This window comes from Netta rufina (genome assembly GCF_964035555.1).
Source record: "Netta rufina genome assembly, chromosome: 14".
Classification (NCBI taxonomy): domain Eukaryota; kingdom Metazoa; phylum Chordata; class Aves; order Anseriformes; family Anatidae; genus Netta; species Netta rufina.
Window position 1 is genome coordinate 19,250,696 of NC_140137.1, and position 21,362 is coordinate 19,272,057.

General features: G+C 50.0%; 1 protein-coding gene across 1 annotated transcript in view; it reads right to left on the reverse strand.

The window, feature by feature from the left end:
• AFF4 (ALF transcription elongation factor 4) overlaps nucleotides 1-20,365 on the reverse strand; it is a 44,901-nt gene extending 24,536 nt beyond the window's left edge. Inside the window, exons 1-5 of the mRNA XM_084295363.1 lie at nucleotides 20,002-20,365; nucleotides 6,275-6,401; nucleotides 4,915-5,706; nucleotides 3,524-3,568; nucleotides 2,467-2,553 (exon numbers count right to left, since the gene is read on the reverse strand). Coding sequence (XP_084151489.1) covers nucleotides 2,467-2,553; nucleotides 3,524-3,568; nucleotides 4,915-5,706; nucleotides 6,275-6,397 — 1,047 coding nt within the window. The 5' untranslated portion in view covers nucleotides 6,398-6,401; nucleotides 20,002-20,365. The remainder of the gene's footprint in view (nucleotides 1-2,466; nucleotides 2,554-3,523; nucleotides 3,569-4,914; nucleotides 5,707-6,274; nucleotides 6,402-20,001) is intronic.
• Between the last annotated feature and the right edge of the window lie 997 nt (nucleotides 20,366-21,362).

A 21,362-nucleotide genomic window follows, 5' to 3' on the forward strand; every position in this document is an offset into this window, starting at 1 on the left:
GGTATATTTATAATAATGCAGACAGGCCCCAGTCAGTGGTTAGAGTCCCTGCAACCTACTCACTATCCGCACATAGAAGTGATCTTATCCCAACAGCCTCACAAATAAAACCAACCGGTCCACTAAAAGAAGCCCTATTTTATGTGCGCAGGCAAAACATGCCAGGCTTCTGCACACAAAAGGAACGCTGTGAAATACTGCAGCATATCACTTGTAAATAAATAGAGTATTAAAGAGAACGAGCTTTTCTAGAGCAGCACTGCTTGATTAAAGTAAATCACTGCTTTGTTTTGTTTTCTGAGTTCTGCTCTGGGTCCAGGCAGCACAAGCCTACGGCTCACTGGCTTGCTGGAATTCTGCGAAGATCCTGCTGCCAAGAATGACAGAGGGGAGAAGGCAGAGGAAATTACAGACTTTGGATATGGAGAGAGAATTTGACAAAGTTCCATGGTTAAGATGTGCAGCCACAAAATAAAAAAGCTGGCAAAAAGTCGAAAGAGTCAGAGCAGCCATAAATGGAATTTTTTTTTGCAAACTGGGTGAAGAAACACAATCCAGGTTGATAGATTCAAAAGAAGAAGAAAACACCAAACACACAACCACCCTTTTTTGTTCAAGCATCAACAAGGCTGTGCAACCTTACGTACTTTCTCTGGACATGGCAAAGGCCTACAGATCTCTGCACAGCTTCTTTCTCCCCACACTGAGTCAAAGAGATGCACGGAGACAAAAACACGACAGAACAGGGTGATGACAACAGGACTGTCTGTAGCTCCAAGACATCTAGCCAGTAGGAGAAACAGAACTGTTTAACCTTTCAGTCTGTGGGAGTTTGTGGATGTGCACTTACAGAGGCTGGAACTTTTGACCAAGAAATAATCGTGAGCTATAGCTAGAGCCTTTTGGAAAACTGTACTCATTCAGTGCTCATCTGGGTAAATCACCTAGATTAAACCTTGTGCCCACACTGAGGAAACTATTACAGGTGCTCACAAGAAAACATTTTCTTATGACCAACTAGTCAAAAGGAGAACACACTTCTTTTCCAACTAGATTGTTAGAAAGAGTAATCCATTGTGCTTGTTTCATGTATTAAAGCTCCTTTACTTGGATTTTCAAACACATGCAAACTCCAAAACATCTTCATGTTAAGAGAAACGGGGCTAGAAAGTTGATGTTCAAGCATTCATGGAACAAGACAATCTGTTTAGACAGATTTCATTTAGAAATCTCAGGGAAAAAATCTTAAAACATTTCACTGAACTGTTTTGGGGAGTAATTTGGATCAAGCAGGAAACTGATAGCAGCAACTGGTCCTCTAGCATACCAGCCTGGTCCGAAAAGGTGTAGTCTTCATAATTATTAAGGTAACTTTTAAAAGATGACCAGCATAATTTCTGCAATCCGAAATTATGCCAAACTAGGAACAGAGTACCTCAACCTGTTTCAGATGTATGTTGAGCCTTGAGAAACATTGTATTCTTACCTTAAATCTTTTTCTGCTAATCAATAGGTACGAAGTCCTGAACGAGTCAGCTATCGTAAGCTGAACTGTACTTGCTGAAGTTGCTCCCCAAACTATCTACCCTGCCTACCTACAGCTTCCAAGACACTTCAGATTACAGAGCTGCAGTTCAAGGCAAACAATCACTTCTGCCAATTTGCCTTAAAGCACTGCAGCTGGGAGTGCAAGAGCCAGCCCGAGGGGAAAGGAGCAAACAGCCAAGAGCGAAAAGGTAGGAGAATGCAAGCTCCTTCCTCAGAGGTGTCGGCTCAAGCAGGTCTCTTGGCAACATGCCCTATGCTGTCAGCAGCAGCAAAAAGCAACTGATTTCTCTTTCCAATTAATAATTTAAATGCTTCAGTAGTTATTAAGTACATGGTAAGCTAATAAGGCATATTTCTGGGCAAGTAATCTCAAAACTTCTTGAGCAAAAGGTCTCATTTAAAAACTTTTTTTCCTTTGTAATTGGAAATGTAAGATCTAACAGAACTACAACTGGACTTCAAAATTATGAGGAAAAATCAGTTTATGCAGAAAAATATGTTTGAATTTCTTAACATTTATCAGTCAGTCTCCACTGCTTGCTTGACGAGGTAAACAATGCTTGCTTCTGCACAAAGTGCTGCAAAGTATTTCCCTAACAGGGAAAAGGCTCAGTGGCGTTTTAAAGCTTCAGGAGTACCCTGAAGAAGGTTTGAATTTATGAAAAAGAATTTAATATAAAAATGAAAGCTTATACATGTCTTCGCAGACATTGAAGAGTGCTTTATGCATGTAAACCAGAGGATAAACAATGACATTTTTCATAAGAACGACAATGTTATTGTGAAGCAAGATAAAGAGTTGCACAGCACTGAAACAAACACAGAATACAGAATTGAATTTAAAAGAGTTTCAAAATCCTAATCTTTAATAGGAGCTACTTTTTTAAACTGCATTCGGTATTTGACTACAGCACTGACCTTTGTTGGAAAAGGAAATTTTGACGGTTCAGTTTTGCACGGAGTATGAATAGCAGTCAGTGGAGGAGGCCAAGAATGGGACATCTCCTGTACCAAAACAAAAAAGACAAGCTATTAACAAAACAAAAGCAGAGCAAAGATTTCAAGTTAAAATCCTGATTCAAATGGTAAACCTCTCAATTTTCAGTTCATTGTTCACGCTTCAATGAGCTTTATATTCAAATCTTAATTCCCCAAATGTGTAACGAAGATTTTGCACATAAACCTAAATCTTAAATTGCTACTCATGAAAATAAATAGACATGCCAACAAAACAAGCAGAAAGGAACAAATCAATAAAACTGGTTGGCCTGAACATAAACTGAAGTAGAAGCCAGCGTCTGATCACTTCAGCCTGTGAAGAGCACATGTAAGATAAAGGGGTAGAAAGAAAAATCCTGGGAAGGGAAATCTATAAAATTTGAGGAAAAAGAGGTGAAAATCAATACCTGAAGCTGGAAAGAAAGCATCTTGTATTCATTCAGAGCATCTCCAAGGACCATGGAGTACTGAAGGTCAGAGGAAATACGCTATGGAAATGCTCATGGGGCAATGATACCTTTGTGACAGCAGACATATGAACAGGAGGTCACGTGAGGGGTAAAAAGGCTTGAGAAAATAATGCAGGCAGAGGAGAAGGGAAGGGTCTGCTGTTGGGTAGCTACAAATAATTATACTCTAAAAAGGTATTGGAAGGTAATGACTGTATTTAGGTGGAAGAAATGGCTAAATTCTGGTTAGATTAGCGGGGATGGGGCTAGAAGGAAAGGAATGCCATGAGGCTATCCAGGAGATGATGTGTGCACCCTGCAGTGCACAGTGCCCAGCTCACGCACAGCTCTGCCTCCAGTTTTCCCCAGTCTACCCGCTTCAGAGGATTATTTGAAGAGCCCTCCTGTAACAACTTGCAGTCAAGCCAATTTAAAAGGAACTAATCAACTGGAGAGTATTTTCCACCTCCTTAGTAATGTTTTGTATCTTCAACAAATAACTTATGAAAAAAAAGCAGAGAACTTACTTTTAGAATTTCATCCACACAGCTCACATCGCCAGATGCTGATGCCTACAAATCAAAACTCAAGATTAACATCTCCTAGAGCAGATTTTCTTTAAAAGATCCCAGGAGTTTGAAGCAGTTAAGAATAAACTTCAATCCTTATCATAATTCATACAGAGTCTATATAGATACAAACAGACCTCATTAATTCTTTTCAACAATATTAATTCTAATATCAGATAGCTTCAAATTTTTATGGGATGAGTCACATCCAGTTATGAAAAGCAAATACACCGGATCTATAAAACTGCCACAATAATCTCTTACTTTTCACTTGACGGTTAAAAGTGATCTTAGGCAGTCGGGGATATTAAAAACTTCTGGAAAGAGGGGAAAAAAGAATCATGGCTTTCAATCTTTCCCTGGAAGAAGCCACTGCATAATATCTGAACTCAAATGCATGACAATGAATACACAGTAATGACAAACTGCTTTACAAAGTAAAACAGAGCACAGCACGAAACTAGAAACAGCAATAATTATGAAACTATGAATCTACTGCATTTGGGACGCTGCAACAGGAAGAAAGCAGAATGACTACACATCTCACTGCATTAACACCAGCGTGTCAAGTCTTTCAGAAGGTGGAAATAATTTTTCGACTTTCCTTATCTGTTTCCTGAATCTTAATCTGCTATTTATTGAAATCCCAGGAACAAACGTTTTTTTTCTTGCTACTGGCACTTAAAGAGTTCATATGAAATGCACGGCCATTTTGTTATTAAGAAAGGCCCTCTCCTTGCAAGTGAGCTGTAGTCAAGGTCTGTGCCTTACCAATTCCAGGATTATTAAACTATTAAAAGTTGTTAGTCCAATAGTATTCTGTATTCAGCATACCTGAGCAAAGTTCTGAACCTTTTTCACTTTGGTGTGCTTTGGGGTTAGCTGATGTTCCTTAGGTGAAGGTATAATAATCACACCTAGAAATTACTACAGGCTCCAAAACAAAACCTGATATGCTCAGATAGCATCACCTGACTAAGGCAACACAGCTCCCAGCAAAGACAATATATGGATACAGGCTTGTCAAAAGACTTGTGAATATCCTACTATTTTACTGACTTTTGACTTCAGAAGTACTCCAGGAAAATTAGCCTGTCTGGGTTAGCTAAGCCTTTCTCAGACTGTCTCATAGGCTCTGTTTAATGAAAATCACAGTATCCACATGGAAAAATTTCATGTTTTCCATTTAAAATACAGGTCTTCACCAGGAGAGATGTTTTATTTAACAAAAAAACAGCATTTACTATAAACTGCATCTTAGTTACGTAGATTGGGATTTTAAAGAAGCTGGAAAATCCCAGCCCGAAGGGACTATCATTTAAGAACCCAGTAAATAGGTAGGAACTTACATCGAGTGGTTGAGAAGGTATTTTCAGCTTGGTTAGATGTGCTTTGCTGCTGGGCTTCAGCTCATTCACACTGCTGCTGTGAGTCTGGCTACTGTAGTGTTCAGAAGATAACTTTGGTTCCATGGATTCCTGCCCATCCATCGGCCTTACATAGGCAGTGGGTTTCTGTAACATTGAATTGGACTTGGACATTAGTGAGGGTGGAAAAGACTGATTAGAGTGTTGTCCACTTGAAAATGAGGGTACGCGGGAGGGAGAGTCCCAGTTGGCATCTGGATCCCGGGGAGATTTTGACCGTTGATGTTCTTTGCTGTGATGATCGCCTCCATGAGATCTCGAATGGCTGGAGCTCAACGAAGAAACAGCAGGTGGTTTTCCAGGGCTGGAAGAACGGGATTTGGAGTGTTCTGATCCATGCTGGCTTTTTTTGCGGCTGCTGCTGCTACTGTATGAGTCACGGTCATGCCTCTGGCCACTACTGCTAGTGTTATTGCCACTGCCGCGCTGACTGCTGTGCCCGCTCTGTAAACCCGAGGACCGTTTCTGAGATTGCGAGGAAGTGCTAGGTGCTGGTCCTACAGGAGTCCATTTGCTACTCTGATGTGAACTAGTATTATGTCTCTGGTCACCAAAGAAACTTTGGTTTGATTTCTCATCTGTTGCTGATGGTACGGTTGGTTTGGGAATTCCAACGAGCTTCTGTTGCGATCGATCTCCTAGAAGATCCTCCATTTCGTCATAATTACCGAGCATGCTCTGAATGCGACTAGACAATTTGTCTTCTTTGCTGGTCTGTGAAAATCATTAGAAAAAATGCAAAATTCAGTGTTAAGAGTCACAACTTCGCTTTCAGTGAATTGACTTGACAACTAGTGCAGCTGATCTACATTTCAAGGCTAGGATCGTGGCTAGCACCCCGATCGTTTTGCCAAGGTTTCCTAGTCCCAGGTTTACTTTTCAAGCAGTAATTTAACCCCCTAGAGCACACAGAAAAGATGTGCTTAGGCAGCACTGAGTCATTTTTGTATTTGAAAACTAGAAGGCTTTTGTTTTCAATTTCAAAATCTTTGATCTTTAATTTTATTTTATTTTTTAGAAAATAATGACAAAGTCCCTACTGGCATAGAAGGTAAGGAAAAGGAACAAAACACTCCGCAATACTTTACACTTATTTCTACAGCTTACAAAAGAAATCCGAATGAACTTTGTTACTTTTACTGATGCCCAATCAATATTTATCTTCTAAAAAAACCAAAGCTGCTGTTAAAATCTAGACAGCCAATAGAGGTCTTAGTCCTCTAATAATAATTGCACAGAACTGCCACAAAAAAATGAGTTTGTGAAAATGGCATAAACTCACAACTTTGTACGGTTCCGCAAAGAGAGGAGAGTTAGGTGGAAAGGCTTCTTCACCCTGTTGAATTTCTTGATTTCGCCTTTCCCTTTCTTTCATACGCAGCACATTCCGGTCTTCACGGTTCATGTTGCTACAAAAAAAACATAATTTCCTGATCACAGAAGGAAATGAGGAAGGAGGAAGGCAGGCGCAGTGAGCCCCCAGTACCCGTTCTGCCAAACGAGAGAGCTCAGTTAAGAACCCGCTGCTGACAGCAGCTCCTCACAACTGAAGAGATGTTTTTGTCCAGTTTAAAGAACCTTGCATTTAGAACAGCTGTAACCCACAATTTACAGCTACCTTCTGTGCCTAACTGGGAGAGTTTATGCAGGAAAACTAAAAGTAAAATGAAAAAAAGCACAAAGTCCTCAGGCAAATAACTGTTTCTAACTATTGCACCTGTTTGAAGCATTTAGCTGTTCCAGCCCACCCCGTCCTCTCCCAGTCATTCCTACAATTCCCTTTCTCCTCAACATCCCCCAAGTGTTCTGCAATTCCCTTCTCTTCCCCCGCCCCCGTTCAGTGCCTGAATCGGGCTGTGGTTTGCTTTCAGCTCTGCCCCAAGGCACCTTTCTGGGCATTCCCCGACATCCTCTGACCTCCAGCTTTGATGTTGTTTCCAGGCCTACCTTCCTCCCTCCCTCCTAAAAGGCCTTTCTAGCCAAAGCAGTCATTTCCGTGAAGTTCTGTCAGTGCTGCACTTCTGCCCTAGGCCACACGATCTGTGCCTACTGCAAAAATGCAGACTAGAAAGCTGGCAAGCTCCCCTCCTGCCCATCCTCCTTGGAGGTTTGCTCTTGCTGTTTGAGTTAACAGCAATACGCCAAGTTGTAGCAACACAGCGAGAAAATACTGTCAGCTTTGCGCTTCATAAAGCATCGGGACCCACAGGAATCAACAAAATCAGATGACCGATGAGGTCTCCCCGGTTTTGTGAGCGTAATTCTTTATGTTAAGAGAGCTATAAAAGCACCCTACTGGTGTGCCAAAAGCACAGTTGGTGCTTCCAGAGAAGAAATGCCTATTCTTCCACATAAATAAGCTGCAGTCTAAAATGAAGAAGTCATCTACTTTGAAAGTCACTGTTAAAAATAATAGGAAGCTGTCTAGAAACAACAAAGTTTGCTACAGCACTGATTTGAAAGCTGTGTAAAAGCAGCTAGCCCATCCTAGGAAGCCTTCTACCTATCACTCGGTTGTCTGTTTAACATTATTCTTTTCACCTTAATAACATTTTAGCCTTTCATGGCAATTTCTTACTCATTTGGCTGCATTCTGCCTGCTGCTCTGCTGCAATAAAACCTACAGGGACGCCGCAGCCAGAACCCCCAGCCTGAGCTTACACACTCAGTGCTTTTCCAGGCACTGGATCTGTTGCACTTCCCTGGAATATTTGTGTTGTAAACAAGGTAAAAGCATTAGCATAATCCAGCTCAGTGCTGATACCAAGCCTGTGGATATGACTGTTTTTAACACAGGTGTGAAAATTATTTTTCCTCCCATTATGCTAAACTCAGCCCAACTCCTGGAGGTGGGAGCACACCGCAGGCCTCGGGGCACTGCCGCCAGCAAACTGCCTCAGCACTTGCCCATGCACGGCAAAACGCAAATTCCTTCTGAAGGATGGAGGTCTAGGAAGCTTGTTCTTCTTCAGATTTCTTCTACGTGCAGGATTTAAACAGAAACAAACACCAGATTTAACTATACTGATCAGGTGAGGCCGATTTTCAATTTCACACCTACATTTTACAAACAGGGGGGTAAATTTTAACATAAAGCTCTTCACTGGCTTTCAGAGAGCTGAGCGCCCTCCCAGAGCTGTACGAACGTACCGCAGCTCGTTGGGCTGGGGAAGTCAAGGTCTGGCACTTGGTACAACGCTGCTGCACAGAAGGGACCCGAAGGCAGCCACCCCTCGGAGCGAAGCAGGCAGGCTGGCTCTGTGCGCCAGGTCAATGCAAAATCAGGCTTTGGAAATATCAAAGCAGCTCAGGGCACTTTTTGCCACTCCTCCCTACCCCTCTGCAGTACACAGCAAGTGGCAAATGTCCCCACAGGCACTCACTGTGGCCGTACAGGGAGCGCGTTGGGGTTTTCTTTTTGTTTTGCTGGGGAAGGAAGGGAGTGGAATTGATCATTTGGATCGCATTCAAACGAGACTTCTTTATCTACTCTTCTGCATCTCTGCGGGGATATTTTAAGCACCAACAGCGTGTACTACGCTATTAAAATCACACGGGCATTAAACATGCAAATAAATGAAGCCGGTGCTGGTTGGCGCGGCGGGCTCTGAGCTCGGCGTGTCCGACAGCTTCCCAGCCACACGCACCCCGTGCACAGCACCGAGCACGAGACAAGGTGTGCCTGCTCAACCCGGACTGCTAGCAGCAAAGGCAATTGCAGGAGGAACTTTTCAGATGCTTGTGTCTTGTCCAGCTTTAGGGCCCCCGGAGAACCCCTCGGAGGAGCTGAGCCAGGCTAAGGGAGACAGCCAGGCCTCAGTGGATCCTCAGAGTGTGTTCGCAGCACCCTGACCCCTCTGAGACAGCCTCATCTACCTCAAGGGCCTCTTTCTGTCTGAATTGCTTTGAGAAGCAGGAGAGATCCCACAGGTGGCTCAGGCAGCACGGGCTAGCTGGCTGCGAGGAAACACCAGCGTTGTTTGACAGCATTTGGCCGTGAATGATAAAGGGGCTGTGGGGGAAACGCAGCACGCAGGCCCCAGCAGCTGGGCAGGGCACACCCGGCTCACACCCCAGGCTGGAAATGCTGCCCCTAGGAAGGAGCAGTATATAAGGAATGAGGTATCTGCACACACACACACACAGTTCCCAAGTGCTACTCTGACAGTTTAATCCAAATGCACTCACAGAAGAGTTGGTAAAGAAAGAAGTCACAAACAAAACCAAGCCCAGCCACCAAACCCTGCCCCACAGCAGCAAAACGAAGCACGCCGAGGCACAAAGCAGCAACGCGCTCTGGTGTGGCCACTAACGACTGAAAGCTTCCCAAATAAAAGTGATTTAGAGCTTTCTGGTTTATGGTAAAGAAAAATAAAAGTGCAGAAAAACTGAAACATTGCTTACAGAACCAATAGAGCTTTGCACAAAATTGTCCAAGCTCCAGGTAAGTTTAAGGATAATCACGGTGCTGCAAATACAGCAGCAGTAACACAGGCATCCAGGTTGGCTTCGTACGGCTTTGTGACACTGAAATAAGCAGCAAAACCAAAAAGGAGTTTACAGAGAATTTAAATAATAGTCACGTGTCAATAAATAAATAAAATAAAAAGCTTTCAGAAGAGCGCAGCGTCCCACTTTCCTCCTCTCCCTCTCGCCTCCAACCCCACGGATGGAGTTCCCCTCGAGGCTCTGCCTCGGGAGGGCGTTTGGTTTGGGATGGCTCCGGCTGCAGGCGTTACCTGCTCCCCGAGAGGAGAGGGTGGCTCTGCCAGAAGTGCTCGGCAATTCTAACTCGGCATCAGTCAGCCCGAGGCGAGGCACGCTCACACTGCAGCGGCGCTGATGTGTCCTGAGCACGAGAAAGGGTGAGCCATCACCTCACCTGGGTGTTTTGGGGAAAGCCAAGGGTTTGGGTGTGTTGTTTCTTGAAAATACAACCCTGTTTCTAGCAGATATCCCTTCTTCCAAGGTTTCATTAGGAAATCTCTTCTGTTGGTCATCTGGTACAGATACTGGCAGTATAAAACTAATACAAAACCCAGATTTCCCCAGAAATTCCACCCTGTCCTTCACGTGGGGCATTCCCTCTGCACACTCCCCAGCGAGCTGCTAACGCACAGCTGGAGAACACCACCTCTGTACGCACCGTAAGGGTGGCAGAGCTTTTAAAAACAAAACAAAAAAAAGTTGCCCTAGGCGAGGTTAATGTTTGATGAGAGCCACCAGAGGGAAGAGCTCGGTGTTTGCCACGGGGCCCTTCCCCTTCCCGGCCAGCCCTGCGGCTGCAGAACCCCCCCAAAGCTCCAGCTCTTTAATTTCATCGGCTGGATTCCTCCCTTGGGCCCCTGGCCTTGCAGTGGGACTGACGAGGCTCTGCACGCTCACGTAAGACCCATTTTATGAGAGGAGCTGAGTGAGAGCTGGGCACAGCGTTCACCACACCAAGACCCAGCACACAGACACAAGGCTTCTGTTTTAATTAAGGTAAACGCAGCTCCCAGAAACTGAATTTTACAACCCAAATTAAGGAGGACACTTGGAACTTCTGCAGCTGCGTTTCAGCTTGTCTAAAACAAGTCTGAAGTCCTTTTCCTAAACATACTGCTAAAATAGCTTTAAACCGATTCTGACCAAGAAGAATGTGCTGTTATTTACTCAAGGGTTAACAGACCCCACACCACCCTCCTTTAAACCATCACAGTTACTTTGTGCAACAGCATTACAGGGTAGTGAAAGCGCCCAGACCCCCTCACCTCTCCTTCCCTGGATTAACCTTACCCAGCCCTCGGTTTTATTTTGTGTCACTACCAAGGGCAAGCTCTAAAAATAAAGCAATGATTGCAGCTCGCTCTTGGTTCTGCAAGGAACCGCGCCGCACAGCCAGGCTCTTGTGCGAGGCTGGCAGCTCAAGAGCTGTTGGAAGAAATCCTCCCTGCGTCCTCTGGAGAGAAACGAAAGAAAAACACAGACCTGAAGCTATCGGTTTTGTTTTTCTTTTCGCTAACCACTTAGGGGCAGGAAGACATCAGCTGCCCGGCCCTCTGAAACAAAGTTCCCGGCTTCCTTTTTCTTCCCAGCCAGGGGAGTGCTCCCAGGCCTGCAGCACCAGCCCCTTTGTGCTGTCCCTACAGAGGGAAACCCAGGCAATGCAGCAGCGTGCCCGGCTCTCCCCGGGGATGGGAACAGCAGAGAAATGGCTTCAAGCAGAAAAAACAGAGCCACAACACAACCGGGAGCACGAAGGCACCGACCCCGTGGAGGAATGGCCCAGCCAGGGGAACCCTACTGACCCCAGAGGGAAGGGGGATAACCAGACTGCAATATGAGGCTGGGATCCACCAAAACCATCCCTTTCTGACCCACGCTGCAGGGTGAGGTGCTGGAGCAGCGCGGAGCTTCCCCGTGTGCTCCTTCCTGCCCGCACAGGCTCCACGAAGCGCACCGCGATGCTGCTCCCAGCAGCCACTTTAATCGTGCAGACTCGCTACCCAGATTCCTGTGCCTGCATGTTCTCCTGCTCCAGCTTTGAAGCCGAGACAATTGGCGTTTAAATTTTATTAAGCAATAGTTCTTCAGACAGCCGGCGTTAATCTGCCTATTATAGTTCTGACTTCCTCACGTTAATTTACTGTCTTCAAGGCCTCATTACACGGGAGCGTTACGAACTCTGCAGCATTATGCCTCAGAAGGGACTGGCTTTGCAGAAATCCCGTGATAAATACACCCCGACCAGGCCCTGAAACAATACCGAGTGTTCTCACGAAGCCCCACCTGAAGGACAAAAGGGAAAACTCACGTTTGCCTGAAGGTTCCCGTCCTCAGCTGCAGACCAAGCAGGAGAGAAGTTTATCACACGGTGCCCAGGTTTAGCTGCCGCTTCCTCCAGCCCTGCTGAAAGCTCACCTGGCTGCTTCCTCACTACGCATTTATCTCCAGCCTCTCATCGCAGCCAAGGCCCAAGCCCCGTGCTGCACACCAGGCTCACACACATCGGGTTCTCAGACCGTAAATTCAGGCGCTGAATAAACCAGGGGGGGCTCTGTAACTGCCCCAGCAGCCGGGCACACGGCCGTACACCCACCAACACCCCTGCTCCTCTCCTCGCTGCTTCGAGCACGGCACCAGGGGCAGGCAGGAGGCACCGGGGCTGCAGCACGGCCCTGCCGGCCCCCGAGCTGTGTGGGGTCAAAACAAACCCTGGGGGACAGGGTTATTTGGGAACGTGGATGAGCCTGAACGCTCCCCAGCCTCTAGAGCAGCTATAACAGCATGAGAGAGTGGGAATAAGCAACTTCTTTAATAAAAATAAAGAGGAAAGAGCATGACTGCCCGCGTTTCTCACCCCCGGTGCCACGCAACTTCCCCACGTCAGACCCAACACCCTGCAGAAACGTGGGCAGAGCCCCTCGGGGCGTGCTGCGGGGTCACAGGGCACAACCAGGTGAATTCCTGAGAGCACAACCGAACAGGGTGTGGAGAAGCACCAGCAGTCACCTGAGCTGAGGTGTCGGCACGCACCGGGACAGCCCAGCTGGGCGCCAACGGCCGCCGCCAGCCGTTAGGGAGCTCCTGGGCCACTTTGGGCTTCCCAAGATGATGAGAGAGGTTGCTGGCTGAACTTTGGTAAAACCCACCGGAGAACAGCTGAGATTTACAGCCAAAGAACAAAAAAACTGAAGCCAACAGGAAGGGACCAGAGCTACCGTCAACACGGACGGAAAGTTCTAACCGTGTGTCCAGCCCGCTGAACGCCCCGGGTATTTCACAACCCCTGTGAGCACGTCATTGAGAGAACCACCAAATTCAATGGGACAAAGACACTTTGTGTCGTGCAGAGACGGGTGGCAGAAGATACCTGGATGATTTTGTCCTACCCGGCCTCAGAACTTCACTTTGCAGGTGGCACAGGCCAGGCGTGTGCCAGCTGCTTGTGAGCGGCCGCTCGCGGCGCGTTCAGCTGTGGATAAAGGAGCTGGCAAAGGGCACCCCAGGCGAGCAGAACAGCACGCGTGATTTCACAGCAGGGAGACCGGATGGATCTTGCCGCCAGAAAAAGAAGTTAAACTTTTTCTAGTACAAAATAAAGGGAAGACACAAGCAGCCTTGCAACACTCACGCCAAAATTCAGTTGAATTTCCAAACCCTCACTGCAACAGCCCGTGCGGGGCCTTCAGCTGCGTTCACTCGTTACGGAGCTTCCACACGATGATGCTCCAGCTGACAGACAGACGGACAGGCAGACAGACAGACAGACAAGCTTCCAGGTGCTGCAGGAACACGGCAGGACGGCCGCTGCCCCTTTCAGAAGCGCCCAAGGATGCGGCGGGCAAAGCAGCTCCCCTGAGCAGCTCCGTCCTGCGCGGGCGCCTGGCCCAGAAGGCAGACCTGTCACTGTGCCTGGGAATTAACCCAATTCCATTTCCCACTCCAAAGCAGCACGGTGCAAGCTAAGAGCAATCTTTAATGTGCGAGTTATTTACTTACACACCATAGTTCTTGAACTATTCGTTGTGTAACACGTTAAATGCGCCACGCGCTGTGTCCACTCTTGGTGCGAGCTCACCCCCTTACGCCAGCCACAAGGCTCAAGTTTTGTAGTTCTCTTGATGAGAAACCGAAATTAAAATGTTCTCATTTCACCCACCTTTAGCTTTTCAGTCAGTGAAAGCACTCTAACATCCCTCCACATAACCAAGGCCATGCGAGTGCCTGGAGCCAGCTAGGGGGTGCTGAGGGTGCCGTGAGAGCACCCTGCAATGCCCACTCGGTGTGGGTCATGCCCCGTGTGGCCATAAGAGATGCAACTGACTTCTTAAACCACAAAACTAATCAGAGGAAATCAGAGAAAAACGAAGCCAGAAAGTCCTCTTTTAGGAGCTTACAAGCAACGAACAACTTGAAGCTGAAGCCTGCTTGCTCAAGCCCCTCCTGGTACGAGGTTTCTGCTACTCACTGGCTCGGGATGTGTCCCAGCACAAACTCCTCGCTTCTCTTTCCCCCTCATTAAATATAATTGGTGCAGATCTTTCAGCAGAAGTAATCATTGCTCCAGGAAAACCTTTTCACTGCAGCCTTCTGCAGGCTCACAGCTTTCCCCGGGCCAGAGGAAGGTTTCGGTGCGAGGCCAACACCTCCCCGCTCAGCACGGCGGGGCCAGCCCCTGGCACAGCAGCCACAGCTCCACGCGAAGGTCCCGCTGTAAATCTCCAAAAAAGCAACCAAGAGAAAAAAAAGGTACCACCGCCGGGCCTCCCCCCACCCACACGTACACCAAGAACTGGCTCCACGCAAACAGAACCGTCAGAAGCCTTTCCCCACGCGGGACCACCCAGCGCACCAAAAAAAAAGATGTAGGACAGCAAAAACCTTACCCGCCGTATCTCGTCCTGTCCGATCTTCATGCTCGGAGGCCCCGAGGTCAGGAGAATAAAGCTGCCTTTGTAAAATCAAAGCTTTCTCAAGCAGGGCAGCTTCCATCGAGCTGCTATTTTTATTTACACCGAAACACGTCCCGCTGGCTGCCGGGCACTGCCAGGCGCTCCTCCTGCAGGGCCCCCAGCCCTGCTCCCTGTGTGACACCCTGGGAGCCCCGTGGTAACCAACACGGGCACCATTTCTCACAGCTGGACTTTGACCACGCAATTTTTAAATTATCGTTAAATAAGAAAGTGATTACGCTAATAGAAGCGGAGGCCTGGTAAATGAGATAATCAGTTGGGTTTGGGTTTTTTTCAGAAAACGATGGTTTACACTCCTCTGCCCACGAACACACTCAGTGTTACACAGAAACTGCTCTGAGGTGGCTTTTTGGGGTTGGATTCTGCCCTCCCCCATAGCAAAACACTGTTAGCTGCTCCTACCCAAACTATCCCGAGTGAAGCGGGCTCTTATCTCCTCATCCCACTTGCTTTAATGATTTGTGCACATCAAAGCCCGATCAGAGCCATTTAAGCACTTCCAGCACTGAAAGCTCTTTAACGTCCCTGGAAATTAAATTAAAGACAGAAACAAACCCAGAGGTGTGTGTGACCGTACCCAGGTGCTCCCCGGGTTTTATCAGCTGTTGAGCTTTACGGGAAGCTCAGGATGGGTGGCGAGGAGCGGGGAAGCAGCTTCAGTGTTCTGGAGCAGATTTGGGTTAAAATGTCGAAGATTGGTGTGCACCTGCTGCACCTCGCTGGGACGGCAGGAGCAGAGTCAGCGCTCAGCACCAAAGCGGGCAGGTTTGAGAGCCAAAGCCAGCACGGGAAGCATCTGACAGGCAGCAATTTGACTCTTACCAGGGTGGAAGTTTAGAATCTGAGCTCTAGAACCTGAGCAGAATTTTACAGACCACAGAACTTTAGAATCTGAGCAAGTTTCAACAATTCCTCCTGCCCGAAGGGTGCTTTTTACCTGGTCGCTGGGTAGAAACACCGCGTTCCCAGCGCTTGCTTCTAAAAATTAAACACACTGCCATGCCCTGGAAAGCCTCATCTGAGGAGCAAAGCGAGCGCTGCGAGATGTGGCTGAGAGGAAGAGGAGCAGCACAGCACCACGGGACGCCCCACAGCACATCCCTGCTGCTTCCCAAGGGTCCTGAAGATGGGAAATCCCCCAGGGGGGTCCCGGGGAAGGCAGGGCAGCAGGAGCAGGGGACCAGCAGTGGGTGCTGGGGCGAGGAGGGAGGGCAGGGGCTGCTGTGGGAGCAGGCTGCCAAGGAAAGGAGCGCGCAGGGCTTGCTGTGACAGGGTGCCAGAAGGGCTCACCCATCGCAAGGCTGGTGGTGGCCACCACCACTCACACACCAAACAACGCCCAACGATGTACAGACAAATTACAGCGAGATACCGAGCGTTTACGGCTGCTGCCAGGAGCCCACATGGCTGCAGTGCACCAGGACCTGGGTGCCTGCTCCTTTCAGCGCCATATAGAGTAAAAGCTTTGAAAGCACAAAGCCTGTGATCTGCTTCGGTGTAACGCACGGCCTCTGACATTGCCCAGCCCCGAGAGCTTCAGGGGGGCACCCACAGCTCGGAGCTGCCTCCCGGCCCTCCGCTGAAAAGCCAAACCCAACAGCAGAGGGAAGTTTCAAGCCCAGCCCAAAGGACACCCATTTGAAAGCCACTTTTGGGAACTGCAGACAGTGGGGGAAACATCGGCCCTTTATGGGAAAAGGAACACAGCACTAACGTTTAAGAGCAGCACTGTTCCAGCTGGTTGTCTAAGTCTGGCCTTTCTGCCCCCCATCGTGGTAGTGGAAATAGCAAGAGATTGCTCTTAGGTTGCAGAGAGCTGCCAGCAGTGAGGGGTGGGGAAGGAAACTGTCCTGAGCAACGTGATCAGCACAGGCCCGTGATGTTAGTAAAACTGACTCTTAACTAAACTTGTAATTATAAATCATGGACAAGCACCGCATTCAAGTTATCAGGAACTGTCTATTATCAGTAACTATAAATGAAAACTGAACTTCAGCAACAGCTGGCAACAAACGGGGCTCAGGAGCTGCCCGGGAGGTGCTGCTGGGGCTGGGGACGGTGCCTCAGCACAGCCCTCAGCAGAGCCGTGCGGGCAAACTGTTCCTAATGAGCTGTCAAGAGAAGAAAATGAGTTCAGGACTTCAGGGCAAGAACTTCCCTTATTCAGTGTCTGTGCAGCACCCGGCACAATGAGGTGGTTTTTTTCTCCTGTTGGTACCTGGTGCTGCTGCCAGTTCATAAACCGGGTTTTACGTTCATCAGCAAGAACAATTAACGACTCAAGTGAGAACAAGAGCCACGACAACTTGAAGAACCACAAGGCGCTTGGGAAGAAAACAGAGCTCGCTGCGTTAGGGAAGAGGGAGATCTGGAACACAAAGCTGGAGGAAGAAACTTGGAAAGCAGCAGAGATCTGAGAGCCTGGGGAGATGGCAGACAGCAAGCGAGACACGAGCACGAGGCGAGCGGCGTTACAGCCAGAGGGGAGGCTGGGATTCCGGGCTGCACGTACGAGGCTGGCACAAAACCAGGGAAGGAAGCCCCGCGCCGCGGCTAAGTGCTCTGCGAGGCACCTCCACAGGCACAGCCTCACATTCCCATCTCGGAGAGCAGCAGCACAAGTGCCAGGCGTGGGAAACGGCAACGGCTCCATGCAGGTATACGTTACAGAGCTAGAGAGAGCACAAATCCAGGTTACCACAGGAGGAAACTACAAAGCGTAAGCACAGGACTCCTCTAACATCGCAGGCTGACTAAGCTCAAGAGAAAAGCTTTATGGCAGGAAGGAGCACGAGCCCCTGCAGCTGTATTTCCTGAGCGGCAGAAGCCCTAACATCTCACAAGGCTAAAGTCATCTCGTCAATCTGCAGCAGCTGCAGAAAGGATCCGTCCCGCAAGAGGAGAGTCACTGCGAGAGAAGTCCTTTCCTCTTTCCTTTACCAATCCCACCTACCCACTCATTACTTTCTCATTTGAACAGAGCTAGCGGTATTTTGCCTACCCCTAGCAGTGCTCTACTAAAATGTGTTTTCTTAAAGCTTCCTGACCCACTTCCAAACGCTCCCTGTCACGCTGCGGCCTCTCCACCTCCCCACAGCGTGGAGCTTCCCTGCTGTAGCGAGGACGACACCAGCATCAGCTCCTCCGTGGCACAAACTCCACGAGAGACACTGAAAACGAACGACACGGGGGGACAGACGGCCTCGGGTTCATTTCTCCACTCCTGCTGAAGGGAACTGTGACACTACAGCAACACGAGCAAAAAAGAGTGCCTGTAGAACAAACCACAGGTGAGTAACGCTCTGAAATTATGTGGCTGGCAACAATTACTGCAGCAGAGAAGGAACCTCACAGCCACTGAAATCCCGACTCTGTTCCTACCTCCTCAGACAGGGAGGCCCCACGCAGGGCTCTGCCCCACCAACTTTCTCCCTGTTCTACAACACGGCTCTGCCGACAAAGGCGGCCTCCTTCAGCTTCCAGTTTTCTGCCCACGGCTCCCAAAAGCTGCCCGTGGAAGCTGCTCACTTCGTGCCTCAGCTCTCGGCAGCCAGCCTCAGGGATCACCCGCTGCTGTGCCTGCCCTCAACACCGCCGCCTCCCATCATCTGGAGCAAAGCTTAACAGGAGCAACGATTCAAAAAACCTCTCCAAACAAGAGGAGGAGCAGGAAGCACAAGAGCAGAGGCACCTGACGCAGCTGTGAGCAGTTCTGGCAACTCTCGTGACACACAAAGCGAGGGGGAGGAGGGGGCCGAGTCCCCGTGTGCCTGCAGCCCCGTCCCGCAGCCGGGGCGGCCAGCGTGGAAAACAAAGTGCAGCCCAACATCCCTGCCAGCAGCTGGGAGCCAGGGGAGAAAGGAGGAACTAAGGCACGCCTGCCAACTTACTATCTGCTGCCTGCGAGGTCAGGACAGATTTCTGCTGCAAGTATTTATTTACAAAGGCTGAACAATGCAAACTGAGCCGCGTTCGCAGATAAAAAAAAATACGTGGCATCCTTTCATTAAATAGTTGGGAAATAACCACGCACAAACACATTCCAGCTCACAAAAACGGCAACCTGCAAACCCAAGGAACGTTTCACTGAAGTTTTATCAAGTTGCGATCATTATAGCTAGAAGAATGCAAAACACACCTCTTCTCTGGGGGGTTGCTGCGTGGCTTCCTGCACAAAACTGGGAAAAAAACCCACCCGGGGCGTTCAGTCTCCCTCTCACAACGTTTGAGAGGGAGGAGAAATGCCAGAAATGAGAACTGGGAAGACGTTTAAAGAAAATATTAGGGACCTGAACCCACTCTTGAAACGAGACCTGAAATCCACCATGTTCTTTGACAACTGAGAGCACTGCTCAGCACTGGAGAAGTCACCCTCACAGAAAGCCACACAAGCACTGCACAGCACAGAAATGACCCCGATACGGCAAGAAAGCCGAGGTACTAACAATGCCCAGTGGCAAAATTTTCTCTCCTGGTATCGACGAGCAAGAACTCCCCGATTCTCACCACGAGCTGCTGTACAACTCACATCTAACGCCCTGCACGGCCCCTCCAGGACTGGTGCTGTTCGTACCAAGCCCTGCTGGGCCAGAAGGCGCAGCAGCGTGCGGAGGGTTTAATGATGTTTCTCTCATTAGAGCAGATACGAAATGCCACTCCTTCCAATCACTTGACTAGACCCTATTTCACAACAACGCCCCGGGCTGCCAGGCGCCCCGCTTCAGAGGAGCATTGGGGAGTTTTCAAGAAGCGCAAGCAGCCAGCAACGCTCTCGTGAGAAGGCCGGCACTGGAAGAGCCAGCAGCAAGGTGAGAACCCCAGGCAGACACTTGAGCAGGAGAAGTTAATTTCAAAGCCTGCCGGCGTTGAGTAAGTGCCTGCCCCGCTCACGGGGAGCCGAGTGGGAGGCCTGGCTGCCACCACGGGGAGCACTTCAAGTCGTCAGGGGCCGCGTTTGGCTGAGGGGGTGCTCACAGAGCAGGGCCCCAGCTGCTTGTGGGCACCACAGGGAGCGGGGCCGGGGCTGAGGCACGGCCACAGGCGCTCAGCTTCCCCCTGAAAGGCAGCCACGGCGCGAGGCACCTCTGGAAGAGGCAGCGGCTGCGAGCAGCGGTGCCTGCCTGCACCCAGCACTTCTCTGCCTGCCTGCCCAACGCAGCGCCCGCAGCTCAGCACCGCTCGTGCTGGGGCCAGTGCTTCCCATAACACCCCCGGAGGCTGTGCCCGCACACCCCCCCCACCCCCATCCCTCCTTGGAGCGGCCCCAGCCCGGTCCCAGCGCCCTGTGGGTGTGTGGGGGGGGCAGGAACAAAGCGCTGCCCGCCGCCGGCTGCCGGGGCCCAAACCCGAGGGGGCAGCGCCGGCCCCAGCAGCATCCCCGGCACCGGCCGGGCCCAAGGCCTCCCGGTAGGGCCGCGGCCCACAAGGGTGGGGGGGGGGCGGCGGCGGCCGGGAAGGGGCCTCCGGGGCCTGGTCCGGGCCGGGGCCGGGCTCCTCCCTCGCCCCCCCCGCCCTCCCCCCGGTGCCCGGTTGCCCCCCCCCGGGGTCTCACCTCCGCGGGGCGCTCCGCCGGGCCCGGGCCGGGTCGTGGTGCCGCCGGGGGGCAGGGCAGGGCCCGGCCGGGATGGGTGAGGGGTGAGGGAGAAGGGGGGGGAGCAGGGCCCGAGGCCTGCGGCGGGGGGCGCCTCACAGGCGGGCGGTGCTGGCGGCGGTGCTGGCGGCTCCCCGGGGCTCCCGGCGCTCCATGGCGGGGCCGGGGCCGGGCTGGCGGCGAGGAGGGCGAGGGGAGCTCGGGCTGGGGCTGGGCCGGCGACGTCGGGCGGCGCTGGGCGGCCCCGGGCGGGCTGGGCCCTGCCTGGCCCCTGCCCCGCTGCGCTCCGCCCGTGCGGCCGGGCCGCGCCTCCTCCCGCAGCCGGGCCCCAGCGCTCCCGGCAGCCCCCGCGCCGCCGCCGCTCACGTGACCGCGCGACGTCACGCGTCATGCGGAGGGGAGGGGGTGGGGGGGTTGGGGGGGGTGGGGGGAGAGGTGTCCCGCGCCTCAGGGGTGAGGGGAGGGGGTCGGGGCCAGGGATGGAAAAATAAATGTGAAGTAAAATGTAACTAAACGCGCACAAGTGTTGGAGTTTAGTAGAAAGCAGCACCTGTAGCCCTGCCCACACAGCCCACGCTGACGGGCCGCAGCGCGGCTCTGCTTCGGGCCCACGCAAAAAATAAACGATTTAAAGTGTTTTAACGGGCTGCTAACTCCAAAGGGGGTTTTGACACTAAAATATTACCGACTTCTCTACAAAATATGGCCAAATGGTAACAATCCTGCCCGAAAGTAAAAGCAATTACAAGTTCCCACTTCACAGGGGCAGAGGAGGCAGAGGCCCTGAGAACACAGCACTGTACTGCAAATAGACAGAAAATAATAAAAATACCCTATACATTCCTGTAAGGTTTCCACAGTGTTTTCAAAATGATGTTCTGCCAGTGACATTTTTGGTACCTTGCTTCTCCAAGCTGATATCCTGCATTATGGTTTGTATTATTCCTAACACCCCCCCTACACACACAATTTTTACACATCTTGAACAAAATTAGGCTGTGAAGATCTGCCTCCGACACAACTGATGTCTCAGTGTCTGGTTAAAGGCACGGCTCGGGTAAATGGAACTTCATAAAGCAAATTAAACCCATGGGGTTCAGGTATGCTGAATCATTTCTTCATAGAGCAAATCCATTTGATAGCAAAATTCCTATTTATTAAGGACACTTTCCCAAAATAAATAAATAAATAAATAAAATCCATCAATCCATTAAAGACTTTTTAATGCAACTTCACTGAGGGCACCCAAAAGCCTGTCTCTGGCTGACCAACGTTTGATTCAGTAGAGGCCTGGACCAGGTTGTCCTGTCCCTCCCTCCCTT